This window comes from Euphorbia lathyris, chromosome 6 (assembly GCF_963576675.1).
Source record: "Euphorbia lathyris chromosome 6, ddEupLath1.1, whole genome shotgun sequence".
In the NCBI taxonomy this organism is placed as follows: Eukaryota; Viridiplantae; Streptophyta; class Magnoliopsida; order Malpighiales; family Euphorbiaceae; genus Euphorbia; species Euphorbia lathyris.
The window spans coordinates 27,162,706-27,177,470 of NC_088915.1; the positions used below are offsets into that span (position 1 = coordinate 27,162,706).

The following is a 14,765-nucleotide window of genomic DNA, read 5'->3' on the forward strand; positions in this document are numbered from 1 at the left end:
ATATTATTATTGTACGTATTTGGAGACTTTTGGATATTTTGTGGTATATATTTTTTGTACAGTTTAAGATGTTTAATCATGTTAGAAGGCTTTACTAGTCAGATAAGTATTGTTTTTCGAGGCTAGCATAGGTTAAGGTAATCTTAATTTATGCGCCGGTCATGGCCAGGTTCGGGTCGTGACAACAACAACACAGTCCAACAGCTAGCCATGAGGCGGAACAATGGGCTATTTTATGGCAAAAACCGCGAGTTGGTTTGGTTAAATGTAATGTAGATGTGGAAGGGAGTACGGTGCCGATGCTGTACTTCGTGGAAGTACATGGGAGTTTATTGCGTGCTATCGGACATTTGTCAATTCGATTAGCTGAGGCGCCGACACTTCGAAATACCATGCCTTTGGCCTTCTCGTTACATCATCAACGCCATCTTTGAAACCAATGATCAAGGAGTAGTTGATTGCATTATGTCCAATAAGCGTGATGATTTAGAGTTTGGTGGGCTAATTGTTGTGTGACTTTTGTTTTTAGAATAAACAATATGTGGCTTTTGTCTCTACAATAGTGAACAATACAACTCATATTGTGGCTCATTATACTCTAATGTTAATGTTTTTTAGTGTTTTGTTAGTTCCAGATTTTCTAGTCCCTATTCTTTATAATGACATTGCTGTTTAATATATTGGTTGCTTAAAAAAGTTGTAATTTTAAATAATAAAATAATAATTTATGGTTCTAAAAAGAAAATTTAAAAAATTATAATGGTAACTTTTGAAGTGGTTTTATATTGAAGTATTTTTTTAATAAATATTGAAGTATTTTTTTAATAAATATTGTTAAAAATAGCAGTGAAAAAATAAAATATTACTATATTTTAAGATAACATTTTAAATTTTATCTGACTTTTTGAGTTTTGGATTGGAGATGCTAGCCTAAAAATATTGCCAACTCATCAGACGACGACGAAAGCAGCCGAACGAGGAAAGGTGTCCTAATTTTGCTTTACCTGTTTTCTTCAATCTCCAGACCCATCTCTCTTTCAAAACAGCTGACAAACACATAATTTTAACACAATCTACCCACTACGATCCGATAATTTCCCTAAATTTGTGAGTCATGTTTCTTCGCTTCTCTACTTAGTTCTTTTATTTATCATTCTCAGCTTCTCAATTTGCTTTTTCTGATCCGTACATGTCTTTTTTTTGTTTGTTTTTTTGGTAAGATTTTCTTCGATCACTGGTTTCCTTGAATTTATTTTAATTAATCGGTGACAGTTTAAGGTCTTGAGCTAATGAAATGAATTTGATCGCATCTGATGCGATGAAAACCTCATTTTGCTTTTCTTTCTTTCTTTTATATATATTATGAAAACCTCATTATGCGATGAATTTATTTTATATCTTTTGGTTGCTTGCTTGCCGCGGAGAAGACAGGAAAGTTCAATTGTTGTTTTTCAATTTCGGATTTGATTTTCTTTTCCTTTTTCGTGGATTCTACGCCAGCTTAATTGCTTCATATACTTTTATTTTCCGTATCCCTCTTATCCTTGTATTACTAATTAATTTTTAGAGCTGGATCCTGCAATGAGCTCTGAAAATTCAAAGGATGGAGCGAATACAATATATATTCTTTTAATTTTACAAATCTTTTTTTTTTTTTTTTTTTTTCCTTTCTCTTTGACATGTATTCTTACCATATTATATTTTTTGATTTTGATGAGTTGAAATATGATGTTTTGGGTTATTGCATTGCAAATATTAATTTTCGTTCTAATGGATGCACAGGGTGACTAAGTTGATGAAACTCTTGTGAAATTCGAGGGATTTTGGGAAGCTATAGTGATTATGGCTTGTAGAGGATGCTTGGGGTGCATATTGAAGCTCCTCAACATATTGCTGACCCTTGTGGGTCTGGCAATGGTTGGGTATGGGATCTACTTGTTTGTTGAATTTAAACAAGCAGCCGGTGATGCATCATTGGCACCCTCACCTGTAAGTGGTGTTACAGATTTTGTAAAGCTTGGCCGTCCGATGCTTATAGCTGTGTCCCTTTCAGAAAATATCCTTGACAAGCTGCCAAAAGCTTGGTATGTTCACTTCATCTGTCATACTTGAGTATTAAATATCTGGTTTAGATTCGTAAAAATGTGGATGCGTAATTTATTTCTGATAGTGGCTAGTGAGGTTATGCACTTGCAAGTGAAATATGAGGTTGACACATTCCTTATGGAACTACAATTACTGCAGAATATGAGGATAAAATTATGTAGGTAGGCTAATGTAATTGAAAACCAAAAAATTCAAAGCATGTAACCTCTGTGGAAGAAGCCTCATCCAATGTAGTCTACTTGTACCATATTCAAGCATTCAAGCCTCGTACTTCAAGTCCACATATTTTATTTTTCTTTCTTGCAATTAATTTGCTGGCATATGGAAAAAGTTTCTTCAATAGAGTGAGGGAGATGGATTTTAGAAGCCTTTTGGTAAAGCGGGAAGTAATAGCTCCATTAAATGCTGCTGGGTACCAAGCATCTGTTCTTCAGTAAGCCTTGCTTCGAAATAGCATATGCCTATGGTGATTAATTGTTGATAGAGAATCTGTTGGATGACAGTGATCACAACCATTAGTAACTTAGAGCATGCATGTTTCAGTGTCTAGTGGAGATACTCTTGATGTAGGGTTATGGTAGCAGATTTGGAGGTTGTTGCTTGTATTTCCTTCGATAATGTGATCTGGTGGATCACTCAAGGTGCATAACCTAGTGTATACCTAAAATAGGAATTTGGAGTTTTTAGGGATGATGCTTTCAAGCTATGAAGGTTCTCAAGCTTGTCGGAGCCTGATGAATTTTGAGATGAAGCTTCTATTGGTTATACTTTTATCCTCCCACTCCCACACCGACGCCCTAGCCCAGCCCAGACGCAAGCAATAGCTGTAGTTTGAAGACTAATAAGTTTTATCTGTCTACATATCAAATATGAAACTAGAGGTCTGAAGGTATTGAATATAATTGAAGAGATTGTAAAGAGATAGTTCTTTAATTTTAGAAACCATAAATTTCTTTTCTTGATGTTTTATGTTTCAAATTTGTTGATTGTACCATACTAGTGAAGCTTATAGAGCATTTCCTAGCATATACGGCTGTGCTCTTATATTTACAGTGTTACATAATAATTCATGTAAGCATCACATGCCTAAGTCAACTAAAGCATGTTTAGGCTGCTATAGGACTGTTATAGGCTGTTGTGGGCCTACAATGTCTCCTTGATTGAAGGAGAACCTTGTATATATATGTGTATTGCTCTTAAGTAAAATATATCAACGTAATCTCTTAATCTACATGGTATCCCATGGATTTCTCTATATTTTCATGGTCTATAATATGGTATGAGAGCCTTGTTTTGGGTTTATGGATTGAGATTCCAGAATTTGTTTTCGGCTTTATGAGCAAAATTTCTAGGTTTGTATTTTTGGGCTGTTTCTTTCAGCATTGTTCAAAACCAAGGCCGCCTAGATCGCCTCGGCCCCACCTAGGCATTCAAAATCGAGAATCTGCTCCGATTTTCTCTGATTAGTCCCTCTGGACGTTTTTTTTTGTCTTCTAGGTTACACCGCTTGGGTTCTGCCTAGACGCCACTTAGACTGCTTAAGCAAAAACATTTTTTTTTATTAAGAATTTTTTTTTGCTTTATTATAATTCACTTAAGCAAAAGCATTGTTATTAAAATGTTGATGTTTCCACATTTTTAAAGATATATGTACCATTATATGTGTTTTTCTATATAAATTAATTTTAAATTAGTATTTTTAGATAGTGTAATCATATTTTAATTGAATTTATATAACAATTTGTTGATTAACAAATAAAAAATACAAAATACAAATCTAATTAATCCCCGACTAATCCTCGAGGGCGCTGTCCGCTCGACTAGCGCCTAGCGTCTTTTACAACCTTGGTTTGGCCTAGGATTCCAAGTCTAAGTTGTTCTTCCGCTGTCGTCGGCTCCGTCTCTGACCTATCTGTCTTGTTAGTTTTCCGGTGAATCTCCTTTTGAGCATTGACGTTGCTAGCAGTCCCTTGCGTGTTGCTTCAATTGTGTTTTGTTTCTCTGTTTTTGACAATGCTTGATGTTCCGCTGTCGTCTCTCCTGTCCGATTTGTTCTTCTAGGCTGCATTTCCCGGATTACATTTTTATATTCTAAAGTATCTTTAGTATACTGTCTTTAAGACTATGTTGTCAATATTTGTAGCAAGCTGAGCATTATTAAAATACATGCTTCAACTTGAGGGGAAGTGTTACATAATAATTTAATGTAATACATGTAAGCATGCCTAAGTAAACTAAAGCATGCTTAGACTGCTGTAATCCTACAATGTCTCCTTGATTGAAGGAGAACCTTGTATATATATGTGTATTGCTCTTAACAATGTAGTCTCTTAATCTACATGGTATCCCATGGATTTGTCTATATTTTAATGGTCTAGAACATACAGTATGTGTCTAAACTCAACTTTTTCCTTTTTCTTCTCCCTTATGAATATAGACGTGCTCTGGATGAGAAGTTATTAAGTATGGTATATTGTTTCTCAACTTGAATTGGTAAAAAAGATTGAGCTTTGTGGCCTGATTATAATTTCTTAAGGCCAAAAATATGTAATAAGTTGCTGAAATTGGATCCAGATGAAAAAAAAAGTATTCATAAACAAGGTAAGAGGATAGACAATTACATTGTTTTCCTAACTAATCACACAAAGGAAGATGGAATCACTTTCAGAAGTTCCCGACGGCCACTGAAATCTTCTGAGGTGTTTGGTAGCTCCTTTTCATGCTCCTGTTTGCCTTTTCACTTCAAAAAGGAGAGTTTTAGGTGTTTGGCCAGTGATCTCCTGTTTGCTTTTTACCCCTAAAAAGTAGCCTTTTACAACATCTCTGCTTTTTGGAAAAACAGCTTTTTCCAACAGCAAACAGTAGATAAAACAAACGGGTCCTTCATTACCATTTTTGGAATAAAGATGTTGTAAATGTAAGGTAGCATTCTGATGATTGACTATAGTCTATATGTAAATCTAACAAAACATGGGGGAAGGAGCTTTTCTTATAAATACGCAAACTTTGCGAGGATGTTTGTACGTAATCTGTATATTAGTGTACACGGTAGTTACTCAGAAGTGTTGTTTTTTTTAAATAAGCATTAGTGACCGAGTAACTTAACATGTCGCTGCTGCATAAATCGTGATGTGGCTAAGTGGCTAACAAAACCTATAGTCTCTTTAATACATTGAAGTCGTGTTTTTTAATTCGTAGGCCATTCTTGAACTGCTGAGTACTAATATTGCATCATTTACTTCTGCAGGTTCATATACTTATTCATTGGTGCAGGAGCGGTTCTCTTCATCATCTCTTGTTTTGGTTGTATTGGATCTGTAACAGGGAACGGATGCTGCCTGAGCTGTGTATCCAAAACCCTAGTCTAGAACATATATAATTAATATTTGGAAACTTGTGTCTGCAGACATCTTAATAATGAATTACTGAATTGCATGCTACATATCTTTACCAGATAGTCCCTTGAAGGATTGTTTCCCTCTATTCACATGTTTTAAGATGTGTGTTCTGTCAAAGCATAAGAAACTGTTCCACCTTACTATCTTTATATTAGAATTTTATAAATTTTTTTCTGTTCTCATATACATGATGTGTTTCTCTCGATCAATTAACTTTTGTAGCTTATCCTGATGAGAACCTTCTTTTTAGACTGAGGGATATTTGATGCACTATACTTGCATATGCTTCTTATTATAATTTTGTGATATATGGTTTCCTTAAGACACACAGTATTCAGTACTAGTTATCTTGTTGATATTGGTAGAACTTGGATGTGCCGCTTTCATTTTCTTTGACAAAAGTTGGCAAGAAGTGAGTTCTGTTTTTCTTCTTTTTGCTACTCCTATTATTTTTTAACTGTTATATTTGGAACAGTATTCTTGAATCTAATTTGTTCACCCAACTGGTGCTCCAATTTTGTATCTCAGGAACTTCCTACTGATAAAACTGGGAATTTTGACATGATTTACAATTTTCTGAAAGAAAATTGGAACATCGTGAAATGGGTTGCTCTTGGCATTGTAATTTTGGAGGTAAGGTTAAGATTCTAATTTGTTTATATTAGATTTCCTATTACCGGGAATGTACAGGTTCAGACTTGGTAGCAGATCTGATTGGATTGCTAATCCTGTTTAATATTATGATATTTTGTGAAGTCCCCCCACCACCCACAACAAAACGAAGTAAAAATAAACAGCAAGTGAAAAAAGATGTCTAAATGAAAAATCTAGCTTTCATCGTTACTCAATTGCCATGTAAAAGCATCTTTCTTCTCTTGGTTACAATTCATTTTATTCAAGTGAAAGCATTGGTGGAGTTCTTGTACACCCTATTGAAAATAATACTAGAGAAAATCATTCATGTTAAGTTTATGAACTATTATTTATGTTTGACCAAATGGAATTTTAATTTGTGAATGGTGAAGTGTTGCAAGGGAAGCATGACTTAGTAGAACACAACTGAACAAAAACTCCACATTTTGTTATTATTATTATTATTTTTGAAAGGGGCATCGTTTTCTAGTGGTAAACGATGTCTTTAGTTTCCCTCTTTTCTTACTAAAAAAGGAAGCATGTAGCTGTCATTTACTAGTTGAAGAAACTTGTGGATTATGTCTAAACGAACAATCTTGCGTTCATCAATACTCATTAGCCATGTAAAAAGCATCTTTCTTCTCTTTTGTTTGGATGTACACCATACTGAAAATAATACTAGAGAAAATCATTCCTTTCAAGTTTATGAACTATTATTTAGGATTAAATCCATATATGGCCCATGTGGTATCCAAAATTTTGTCATTTTCTCCCTTTATTATCATTTGGTAATATTTGCCCCTTGAAGTATTCCCATAGGTGACATTTAACCCATTTTGGATGGAAAATTAACGGATTTGTTAAATTTTTTTGCCACATTACACAATGTTTAACACATGACATATACACGTGGTAATTGATTTAATTTTTGCCATATGGATTTAATACGTGGATAAACAAGGAATTAATTTTTTTCTTATTTATCTACATATGAAGTGTATAGGGAAAAAAATTTAAAAATTGTTATATATGCATGTCACATGTCAAAATTTGTGTCGTGGCAAATATTTAACAAATCGGTTAGTTTTCCATCCAAAATGGGTTAAATGTCATCAATAAGAATAATACTCCAGGGGCAAATGTTATCAAAAAAATACCATAGGGGCCAAATGACAAAATTTTGGATATCACAAGGGCCAAATAGGGATTTAATCCTATTATTTATGTAGAGTCCAAATGGAAGTTTTATTTGTAAATAGGGAAGAATTGCAAGTGAAGTATGACACGGTTTCTGAGTAGAACATAACTCAACAATAAACTCCATATTTCAGTTTTACCTAAATTCTACTTTTGGAGAGGAGGCATTGTTTTCTACAGAAGAATAATGTCTTCAGTTTGCCTTTTCTTCCTCCAAAGGAACATAAGTTGTTGTCTATTTATGAGTTGAAACTTGTGGTTGCATTTGGTTGGTGGGAAGGAAAGTAAGATCAAGATGTGTTTTGTTAATAATATCAACTAAGTAAAAATTGAAATGTAATTTTGTCAATAATATGAACTGTGCTGTCATCATTAACTCGTTAGCCATGTAAAAAGAATATTTCTTCTCTTAGTTAGGGCTTCGTTTTTTCCAAGTGAAAGCACTGGTGGAGTTCTAGTACACTACCGAAACTAGAGAAACCATAAGTTTATGAACTATTATTTATGTTAACGAAATGAAATTTTGATTGTGAATGTAGAAGAATTTGCAAGGGAAGTATGACATGTAATTCTTATATAACAACTGAACAACAAATTCCATTTTGCATTCTAGTTTTTGGACAGGAGGTATTGTTTTCTCATCTGCAACTAAATCATGTTTTTAGTTTCCCTTCTTCCTTCGAAGGGACATAAGTAGCTGTAATTTACAAATTAAAACTTGTGGCTGTCAGGTTAGACAGCAAGATCAAAATGTATTTTGTCCTTAATATGAATTATGTACCTTGTTCATATTATGAGCAAAATACGAATACTTTCTATTTGCATCCTCTTAGGAAAATGTAAACTAAAGTTGAAGCAAATGGACTGGAATTAAGTCCCAGTTGTTACCTAATCATGCTGTAAAATTTCAACATTTTGTTTTTCAAATGATTAAAAGGAGCAACTTGCTAAGTTGTGATTTTAGATGGTAGATACCTTTTTATTACTTTCTGATGCAGATTGCTTCTTTAATTTAAGATCTCTTACTGGTTAATTTTGTTGATCTTGTTCATTGTTCTCATTAAAAAACTATGCAGTCTACATAGATCTTAGAACTAGTTTAGTTTCAAAATGAGGCAGATCTGCCACCCTGTCTAATCATTAGTCATAGTAGTTAGTTTGAGTAACCTTCATTAGGACCAGTTGCTTTGAGCTAGGCTCAAAACTGTGGAATGTAATAGTGCTGAGTAGGATTAACTTGAACCCTTAATGTTTCTGTGAGTCGGTACTCATATCCTGGCAAATAAATGTTTCCACAAAGGAAGTGATAATTTTAAAGAGAGAGAGAGAATTTTATGAAGATAAAGTTAAGGAGTTGTCAATTCAATATTTAAGTTCAAGTTCAGTTGACAACTTGAAGCTTCTTGGCAAATAGTAGTAGATCGTTGGGATGACTGGTTCTATTCAATTTATTGATGAAACTATGAATTCGCGGGGTTAAATGCACCATTGGTCACTGAACTTACATGGTTATCTCAAAATGGTCACTCAACTTCAATTTGTCTCAATAAAATCACTCAACTTTGAGCTGTCTCAATTAAGTCACTATAACGATTTTAATGATTAAAAATCATCGGAATAATGACATAAGTGATACGTCAATATGAGACAATTCATATTTCTAACTGAAATGACACATGACATCCACATATGTGCCACATGGCTATCACGTGTCGTTTATTTTTATGGAAAAAAAAAACTAAAATTTAGTTTTTTCATAAAAATACCCGACATGCGGCTATAACATTTCGTTCCGGTCAGAGATTTGAGTTAACTCATGTTGACGTGTCATCCATGTCATTATTTCGATGCATTTTAACCACTAAAATCGACAGAGTGACCTAATTGAGACAAAACTCAAAGTTGAGTGATTTTATTGAGACAAATTGAAGTTGAGTGACCATTTTGAGACAACCATATAAGTCCAGTGACCAATGGTGCATTTAACCCATGAATTCGCATAACATCCTTTTTGGTACATAATTTCTTTTGGCTTTGGCAAACAAGTACAAATGAAGTGGATTGCTTTTAAGTTCCATGAGCTTTACACATAGTAGATGTTGATGCTAGAGCAACGTACAGTTATTGCTGAAATGGAACTAGCTTCTTGTAGATCTAGTCTACTATTTCTATAAAGCTTTGAACTATTAATCAAAGATTTTTTTTGTTCTTGTGCTATCGTGTTTCTCAACAATAATAATGAATTGCCATGCAATTGCAGGCACTGCTCTTTGTGTTGGCTCTTATGGTCAGGGCAGCAAACAGGCCAGCAGATTATGATAGTGATGATGAGCTTATCGCACCAAGACAACAGATCCGCCAGCCCTTGCTTAATAGGCCACCTGTTCCAGCAACAGGTGTACCTGTCACTGGCACCCTTGATCAGCGTCCTCCTAGCAGAAATGATGCTTGGAGTACGCGCATGAGAGAAAAGGTATGATATGTTCTGTACTTAGTTTAGCATGTATATAGCTCTATTTATCAATGTTATAATTTCTTTACAAGTCATTCTGTTAAAATATCCAAAGGTCAACATTGTTGCTATGAAGGTGTACATGCCTAGAGAAATAATAGGGGTTGCCAGCAATCTGTTGATTTGACTAAATGCCAGAAAGCTAAGGTTCTATACACTTGTTGATTCTAGGAATACTAGAAATATAGGAAGAAAAGAGAGAAAATTCTCTTTGAATTGTTATTTGATCTCAAAATATGGAAAAATCCCTTAGAAAAGATTTTTAAGCCCTATTTTTAGCTAGTCATAAAAGAAGAAGAAAAGATACTATTAACTTTACTAATTGCAAAAAGGCAAATGAACTGAACATTTAAAATGAAAATAGTGCATGAAAGAAAGCAGCTGGAACACTATGGTTAGAAGACTCTTTTCCACTAGGCATGACTATGCCTTATTTCTCAATTCTAGCCAAGATTGAGTTCCACAAGCTTGCTCATGCTTTATGACTTCAACTTCCATTTCTTAATAAAGTTTTCAGCTATTTTTTCCACTGCATCATAACCGCTGGGATAGAGAAATGGAAGAGTGCTACGGGTTTCCTTTGTGACCCCGACATGCCTAATAGATTGAAGGGAAAATTCTATCGCACGACAATCAGACCAACACTGTTATATGGTACGGAGTGTTGGGCAGTGAAACCCTGTTACACTCATAAGATGTCGGTGGCGAAGATGCGTATGTTGAGATGGATGTGTGGTCATACGAGAAAGGATCGGGTGAGTAATGAAATAATTAGGACAAAAGTAGGGGTTACATCTATTGAGAATAAAATGAGGGAAAACCGACTAAGGTGGTTTGGCCATGTAAGACGAAGAGCGCTTGATGCGCCGGTTAGGAGGACTGAAAAGTGGCAAAGGGATGTAGTGGTGAGGGGTAGGGGAAGACCTAAGCAAACTTGGAGGAGGGTGATCGAGAGTGATATGAGTTTATTGGGAACTGAGGAAAATATGGTAGTGGATAGGATAAAGTGGAGGGAGAGAATTTGTGTCGCTGACACGACTTGATTTCACGGTTTTATACGATGGTTCATGTTAGCCGACCCCGAATCATTTCGGGACTAAGGCTTTGTTGTTGTTGTTGTTGTGTTGTTGAATTGTTATTATCATCCTCATCAAAAGAATCTTCAAGGAACCAAACGGTTGACATTGAAAATATCATGAATCCTTAGATGGCTTGGTAAACACAATCTATAAGCATTTGGGTTGATTTTCTCCACCACTTCAAGTCTTCAACTGGTCCGTTCTTCCCTGTTACTAGTTTATTAAGAGATCCTGGAGCAAATTGATTGTGAGTCACTCTAGCAAACAAATTGTCCTACCACGGAATCAACAGTTTGTTGGAGTATCAATTGCTTCTTGTTCTGAGCACCAATATGTTGTAAGTTGTCACACACAGTTAGTTTGATAGGCTTTTCTTCTTCTAGCTTACTTTCATCCTCCATTAGGTACCAACAGAGTTTTCACTCCCTCAAACATGGAACTGCATGTAATAGCTCTCTCATCATAATTGACCTCTCTATCAAACTGCCATGGTCACTCCAACAATAAATGACAAGCATCCGTTTTCATAACATCACACCAGACATCATCTTAAAATTAGAGCCAATAGAGAAAGAAATCAAGGCATGTTCTCAGATAGTTACTTGACCTTTTTTTCTTGAGCAATGGAAGTGTCACCAGGTCAACTCTTTGAGAGCGTGTGGTGCCTATTTGTCCTTCAGGAAGTGAGCTAACCAAGAGTTATAAATCACTGTATGGGGGATATATAGTTCATGCTATATATGGGGGATATATAGTTCATGCACACTAGCAAGTATAACATAGACAAACTATCACATCAACACTTAGTAGCAAGATACACATAAGGGACACAAGAATATATAATACTCCAATGATCTTATTAATATATGAAAAACAAAGATACATCGATGATACTCCATCCCATAGTAGTATTGGGGCAATTACTAGCGACAAGTACCAAGGGTGACCAATCACACCCCCTATAGTAGTTCTTATACCAACTTGAGACCTGGGAGGAACATCCACTACAATGTCTCATTCAACACTACCTCCTTACATAGTACATGATTTAAAATTGTCCCTGCTTAAAGCAAGCTTGTACGGTTTTCCCAACAATCTTTTTACACTCTCTATTGTCTATGTCCAATCTCTCAACAACTAAAAAATTTTAAACCCCCTTTACCTATTTTACTTACTAGTTTGTTGTGCACTAGAAGATACCTTACTATTTACGTCACTAAGCACCACACCCACATTTAGTCAAAATGTTAGAAAGACCAGAATTACCTGACCTTCTAGTTTGCTTCTCGGCTTGAAAGCTCGTTGGTGTGTTTTTGCAAAAGAGACAGGATCAAACATATTAACTGAATCTTGTATAGGCTCTCGCAAACCAACAATGTACCACCTGTCAACTGGTCTTGCCTATAATGCACTTAATTACGGGCGATTAGTGATAAAATTTAGTAGTATATTCTTCCAACTGATCTTCCTCCTTGCTTTAGATTATGGATAGTTATAAGTCAACAAGTTGGCCCGCAAATGTTTCTTCATCAATTTTGGGTTTTCTCATCCAGTGCGTGTGAGCTTCAATTGTTGCCACCATGCCATAGCTCGGTTACGCAGTCTCGTTGCCACAATGGCCACACACTTATGTTTTGGTACTCCTTTGAATTCCGCTACGTCTTTCACGGCCGTTAGCCGATCAAGAAATTATTCTGGCTTCAGACTCCCATGAAATTCAGGAATATCAATTCTCAGACCTTGTGGTTCTTCGCCTCCCAAATTATGTTTCATTCTAGGGTTCGGGTTTATCTCTAGATTTGGATTACCCTTCATTTTGATGAGTCATGAATGTAGTCATCATGTCCGTACGTTTATCAAACTTCCATTTGATCCATTATCTTTGTCAATTGAGCGGCATTATCATCCATCGGTTGTCTTCTTGGCGGCATCACGATTTAGCAAAACCTTGAAACAACCAGAGTTCTGATACATAATGATGTAACAGAAGAATCATTTTGCTAGCAATCAGTTGATTCGGACGAATTCAAGAAGCTACTTCCGAGTATTACTCAAGGAGTTCCCTAAATTTTTTTACAAAGGTGTTAGATTCTATGAATATTAGGAATATAGGAAGAAAAGAAAGAAACTTGTCTTTGAATTGTTATTCAAAATAAAATAACAAAAGACATTATTAACCTTAACAATGGCAAAATAATTATTAAATAGAAATTTAAAACATAAAAACCCAATAGACAAAATTGGGCAGAAGACTCTCTCTTTCTAAGGCATACCCATGGTTTGTATTATTCTGGCCAAAACTTAACTTTCACAAGGTATGCTCATGCCTTAGGACTTCAACTCCAATTTCTTTCATAAAGTTTTCAGCTATTTCCTCGATTGCATCATTACGCCTTTGAGTGAATTTTTGTTAATTAGTTTATTAATTAATTTATTTATTTCAAATTTGCTTAATGTGGTAGTGATTTGAAAACTTTTCAAGATTTCTGTTAAAGTTTTGGAACCTGCTGATATTTTTGAATCACGACTTTTATCATTGCAGTTTATTATTGTTGTTACTATTATTATTATTTAGGGTAAATAATTTATTAGTCCCTTACTTTTTACCTAACACACTGTTTAGTCCCCCTATTTTGAAAAACACATTATAAGGTCCCTAAAGTTTGCCAATATTAACTCTTTGGTCCTTTTGTCTAGTTTTTTTAGATTCGTAATCGTTATATTTTAGCATAAACAGATATATATCAAATAACAGTGTAACATGATCAACTTGTATTATACTGTGGTTGTCTTAAAAGCTAAGATATGTTCGGTTTAAAATCTAAAAAAATAGATAAAAGGACTATAAGGTTAATATTGGCAAAAGATAGGGACCTTAAAATGTGTTTTTCAAAATAGGGGGACTAAACAGTGTGTTAGGTAAAAACTAGGGGACTAATAAATTATTTACCCTATTATTTATAGCTTCTAATTCCTAATTCTACCACTTTGTTATTGCGTCCTTTGCTGCATGAAAATCCAGTATGGACTTGATACTTCCGAGTTCTCGTACAATCCATCCGAATCACACAGGTTTCAACAAGTATCCACACAACCTGCGGAAGAAAGGAGCAGATGCACCATAATGTGATGATTTTTGTTGGATCTTGGTAAATTGATTTCGATGGACCCTTCTCTCGGGGCAAGGTTTGTGAGACTTTTATTGTTCGAGTTTGTGTACAATAGACATTGTCCGAGTTAACAAATTCATGCACTATGATTAAGTATTCAAAATCATAGTCTTTGTTCTGTTTTTGATACTTGATTAATTCCTCACTTGGCCATATTTATTTTTCAGTTTTGATTTTGTTATTGCATTTCTGCTAGTTCTCCGAGTAAAAGGGTATGGAAATGAAACAATTGATTTTTTTTTTTTTTTTTAAAGAAACTTCATTTTTGTCTTGTGTGCGTATGGAACAACACCTGATATACTAGATTTCGCCAATTTGAGTGCGGATGGGGATTCTCCAGATTCGAATCTGGGTGCCCCTGCGCATAAAGATATGGATAGGGATGCCGATTCAGATATGGCTAGAAAGGCTCGTTTGAGTGATTCATAAACCCTCGCCGGGATATATATATTGTCCTGGGCATACTAGCATCAAACCTCCCCTATTGTGGATGACAGAAAACAGAAATTTGATATTTTGTGTCCTGCCTTAGGTGACATTTAACATTTAATCCATTTTGAATGGCTAACCTATTTATTGATTTTCTTGTCACATGACATGATTTTTGATACGTGACATGTAAATATAACGATTTTTTACATCACATATCAAAAAAATTTGTACTGTGATA

General features: G+C 34.9%; 1 protein-coding gene across 2 annotated transcripts; it reads left to right on the forward strand.

Moving 5' to 3' along the window:
• The first annotated feature begins 949 nt into the window (after nucleotides 1-949).
• LOC136234147 (tobamovirus multiplication protein 2A) lies at nucleotides 950-14,281 on the forward strand. 2 transcript variants are annotated; one of them, XM_066023924.1, is made up of 7 exons: nucleotides 950-1,107; nucleotides 1,783-2,084; nucleotides 5,354-5,453; nucleotides 5,836-5,916; nucleotides 6,033-6,137; nucleotides 9,595-9,807; nucleotides 13,948-14,281. In XM_066023924.1, exons 2-7 carry the CDS (start codon nucleotides 1,843-1,845, stop codon nucleotides 14,053-14,055), a joined length of 849 nt encoding a protein of 282 aa, XP_065879996.1. In that variant the 5' UTR covers nucleotides 950-1,107; nucleotides 1,783-1,842; the 3' UTR covers nucleotides 14,056-14,281. The 2 variants fall into 2 exon arrangements, with proteins under 2 accessions (XP_065879996.1, XP_065879997.1); XM_066023925.1 differs by having other exon boundaries at nucleotides 1,090-1,215.
• The last annotated feature ends 484 nt before the right edge of the window (nucleotides 14,282-14,765 follow it).